Here is a 4,017-nt window from a genome sequence, read left to right on the forward strand (position 1 = left end):
CACTGACAAAGAGTCTAAAATTAACATCATTAATCTAGAGGGCACAAAATCCAACTTCTGGACGTGTTTTAAGATTGATGTCATGATGGTTAAACACTAAACAACTTAAAAGAGTTAAAGTTTGTTCTAGCTATTTGAAAACTTGCCTCAATCTAACCAAGCACCTAGCTTCATTATTTGCTATTCTTTGCATTCAAGTATGCAAAGAAATCAGTGGAATTTAACGATTGGTTCCTCAAGGTATGAAAAAAACAAGAAACCTGGATCAATTCATATATATATATTTCTCTCTCTCTCCATTTGACTCTTCCTTTCTATAATTTTGCAGACTCGTCAAAAATGGGGCTTTGAGTGGGCAAAAAGAAACTCATTCACCCTGTACCAACAGAACTTGCAGGGGTGAGCTTTTGAGTGTTCTGAAGCTAATCTCTTGTTTTGACTTCCAGGTTCCTTGGATTCAATTCAGAAAGGCCTGTAGGAAAACGTTTTCCTGTAAAAAGGTCAACAGGTCAAAGGTGCGAATATTCTCTCTACAAAAATCAACAATCCCGCCATTTTCTTCATCGCATCTCCCGAGAATTGGGATAGCTCTCCAGCTTCCACTCGATCTCTGCCCACTTGAGCTGAGATGCATGGACCCTACAAGAAGCCAGCTGTGGACACCACGCTGTTGCATCTCCCGTCAATGTGCTGTTTACCAATCCTGTTCCTTGAACCGAACCTGACTACAAGAATGTCGGAAGCCCTTGAGTTGTTCAGCAACCTTGATCGAGAACAACTCGGCCTGGCAGAAATGCAATGAACTGGCAACGAATTCATATTTCTGAATCGAAATCAGCATGCTGAAAAAGACCAAGACTACAAAGATGACAAAAAGGAGCAAGTAAATCTAAACAACTACAACGATCAGCTGCAAACAGACATGTTAGAAGCCAAGCAGAGAATCAGAGTAATGAAAGAAACTCACCAAACAGATTGCCAGGCAGGATCACAGAGGATGTCGCGCGCGGATGGACGCTGGTCGCGTCTTGCTGCGACCAGCTCCAACACCTTGGGCGCAATTGATGGGTGTTGGTACGCCCAGTCTGCTGGTAAAACGCCATCCCGGACGTCAATCAATACCGACTCCCTTTCCTACACAGATTCACCGAACTAAGCAAGCACGTTGCACAAACTGCAGCCAAACCTGGTCCGGGGGACACCTCCAATGAAGTTCGAAGAGTATAACTCCAAGCGCAAGCATGTCAGTGTAGGTTGAGTTGCTCCGGCGCTGGGGAGAGTAGTAAACTGCTCTCCCCTTCTTGATATTTTCGGTCTCGAGCATGGACTCCTTATTTTTAGCTGTAAGCCAACAAATGAGAGATGGAAGAGATGTTTCATTTGCCTACCAAGACCGAAATCTCCCAGCTTGATGCGTCCATCGTCTGTGACGAAGATGTTGTGTGGTGCTATATCCCGATGAACACCCACGTTGTCGTGCACATGCGCCACAGCTTGAAGAAGCTGCCTAAACGCATCTGCAGGTGGTGACTCGCCGCCGAGGAGCACCGACTGGAGCGAGCGGCCACAAAACTCCATGACAATGTACACTTTCGACTTGCCCGGCTCGCCTTCCTCCTTCCACATGTCGAAGTATTTGACTATGTTGGGGTGTTCGCAGCGCTGGAGCATCTCTCCCTCCTTGAAGACGAGCGCGACATCCTGGTCTCTGGACTTCGTTGCTGTGCGAACCTTGATGACTTTGATGGCGTAGATTTGTTCGTCCTCCTTGCTACGGCACTTGTATACTTTCCCGGACGCCCCCTGGCCAACACAAGCGAGCACTTCGTAGCTGCTGCAGAAGCGGCCTGGACAAGAGAGACAAGGGGCCACTCAGAAGCGAAAAGATGCCAAAGAGACAAATTATTGTATCCACCTGCTGCTGCAACTGGAGTCTCCCCTCCCTTTTGGATCGATTCCACGATCCCGGTCACAACATTCGCCGAGAGCATCTTGAATCTCTCCAAGCGTTGTGCCATTGCGAGGAATTGCCGAACATATTCTGCAAGTCATGAATCAAACCAGCAAAGAGTCGTGTCAGCCAACAAAAGGAATTCCTCGTACCAGCGTCAGGAGCAGCCTGCAACGCGGATGCATCATGATCAGTTTCTCCTGCTCCTGCTTCAACGAGGATCTTCATCAGACAAGTGCAGATGTTTCAAGTTTTGACCAACCTGATCGAGCTCGGTTAATCGGATCCAGTGGGCGGGTCCTTTCGAGCATGACGTCGGATCGCTTCTGAGTGTGTAGTTTCTTCGGACCAGCAGCTCTCTTCCTCTCCATGGTGGACTCTGGTCAGTGTTAACATTGTGAGTCGTTGCTGAAAGCACAAAAGAGATTGAGGAGTCGTTACTGCACTTATCCAACGGCTGGAGCCTAGAATGCGCACATCAGCTGTCCGTCAATGGATTCACAACAAACTTGCTACAATTGCATTCTCACCTCCTTCTGCCTCGCCAACAGTAGGCTGCAAACCAGCAGCGCACTCACCTCTGCCCTTGCCAGATGATCACGGAGGCTCTAGATTTGGAATCTAAGCTGCATTGAGGATCGACGCGCTCCTCCGGCTCCCTTGCCAATAGTAGGGTACAAGAATACAAAAGGCCACATCGGATAGAGTTTAGGGCAGACGTGGCACCTTTGGTCACCTTTTGTGGCCCTTCTTCATTTCCACGGAATACGAGTCATTTTTTAGGGTATCATGAAGAAGACACTCATTCTCGATCTAGACAATACACTGGTATATGCTCATAAGGATCTCGTCTCTTCTGTAGATTTCAGCATGGAATTCGACGATGATGCACCACTCCACATCATGAAGAGACCAGGCATAGATGAATTTCTGGGGAAGGTTTCAAAAGTGTACGATATCGTGGTGTTTAGTGCCGCCCAGGAGAAGTATGTCAACCTTGTGGTTGACCATCTGGATCCTACTGGGGGGCTTGTGTCGAGGAGGCTACATGGTGGCAATTGCGTTGTTCTAAAGGACGGGACGAAAGTCAAGAATCTTGACCATGTAGGGTTTCGGGATTTCAAGCGGGTGGTGGCACTGGATGACATTATTGACTTCTACCAAGGTCATCAAGAGAGCGTGGTGGTGGCTCCAAAGTTTGAGGGTCAAAGGATGACCACTTCTTGGCAGATGTAACCCCATTCCTTCTTGCGCTGTCAAAGTGTGTGGATTTTACCAAAGTTACCCATCGCTGGAATATTGGACAATGTGTGGAGAAGCAAGGCAAATTGTACGTCCTAGATCCATTCGATGATGAATGGGTTGTTTTTAACTGATTATTGTATTTTGTAATAAATGTTATAATTTTTCTGCCAAAGTGTAGTTTATGCAAATGAATCTTAGTGAACTTTTGAGCTCAGGATTTCCTACATGTCTCATGTAAAACAAAATGGCAAAACAAGAAAAACAGCACACCAAATTTTCAAGCTCTTTTGCCAAGGAAATCCCCTTTACATTGAGAGCCCACAGCTTTGCAACACCCCATGAACACCAATAGGAGCACGTGCCCACCTCAAACAACAAGCGAGACTTCAAAAAGGACATCACTGATCCAACATTTGATGCCAGAGGATAAGATGCTTAGAAGACTGATTGCTTCTGAGTTCTTTTATGTCTGTTGTTTAGTGCCTATGTGAAGCTATTGACAAAAATGTGATGATCCATATGAAGCTCTTCACAGGATCATGGAGAGAGAGAGAGAGAGAGAAAGAGAGAGAGAGAGAGAGTGTGTCTTTGCCATGACATCCAGCGAAGTAGCAAGAGGAGTGATCGCGGTGCCTCCTGCAGGCATCTCCACGCCAAATCGCGACTCTTCTGCGCCAATGTGGTGATTCCAAGTCCCTCCCGGGAGGGAAGCTCTTGCACCGCCACCTGGCCGCCACCCTCGACCTACGCCACCACCCCTTGTTCAGCAATCTCCTCATCCTCATGTATGGCAAGTGCTCCAGCCTCCCGGATGCATGGTC

The 4,017-nt window shown here is 47.3% G+C and overlaps 2 protein-coding genes across 5 annotated transcripts; one reads left to right on the forward strand and one right to left on the reverse strand.

Annotated features, from left to right (window-relative positions):
• Window positions 1–799: 799 nt before the first annotated feature.
• On the reverse strand, window positions 800–2,469 carry LOC112343926 (eukaryotic translation initiation factor 2-alpha kinase-like). Of its 4 annotated transcripts, none has more exons than XM_024668028.1 (8): window positions 2,398–2,469; window positions 2,214–2,330; window positions 2,104–2,160; window positions 1,916–2,041; window positions 1,389–1,847; window positions 1,187–1,341; window positions 968–1,134; window positions 800–910 (listed from the first exon to the last, which is right to left on the reverse strand). In XM_024668028.1, the coding sequence occupies exons 2-8, from the start codon at window positions 2,320–2,322 to the stop codon at window positions 907–909; spliced, it is 1,077 nt and encodes a 358-aa protein (XP_024523796.1). In that variant the 5' UTR covers window positions 2,323–2,330; window positions 2,398–2,469; the 3' UTR covers window positions 800–906. The 4 variants fall into 4 exon arrangements, with proteins under 4 accessions (XP_024523796.1, XP_024523797.1, XP_024523794.1 ...); XM_024668029.1 differs by having other exon boundaries at window positions 2,104–2,157; window positions 2,393–2,469; XM_024668026.1 differs by having other exon boundaries at window positions 2,393–2,469.
• A 271-nt stretch (window positions 2,470–2,740) lies between these two features.
• On the forward strand, window positions 2,741–3,187 carry LOC112343925 (probable phosphatase PSR2). Its single transcript, XM_024668025.1, has one exon. The coding sequence runs from the start codon at window positions 2,741–2,743 to the stop codon at window positions 3,185–3,187; it is 447 nt and encodes a 148-aa protein (XP_024523793.1).
• The last annotated feature ends 830 nt before the right edge of the window (window positions 3,188–4,017 follow it).

Source organism: Selaginella moellendorffii, unplaced genomic scaffold (genome assembly GCF_000143415.4).
Source record: "Selaginella moellendorffii unplaced genomic scaffold, v1.0 SELMOscaffold_318, whole genome shotgun sequence".
NCBI lineage: Eukaryota > Viridiplantae > Streptophyta > Lycopodiopsida > Selaginellales > Selaginellaceae > Selaginella > Selaginella moellendorffii.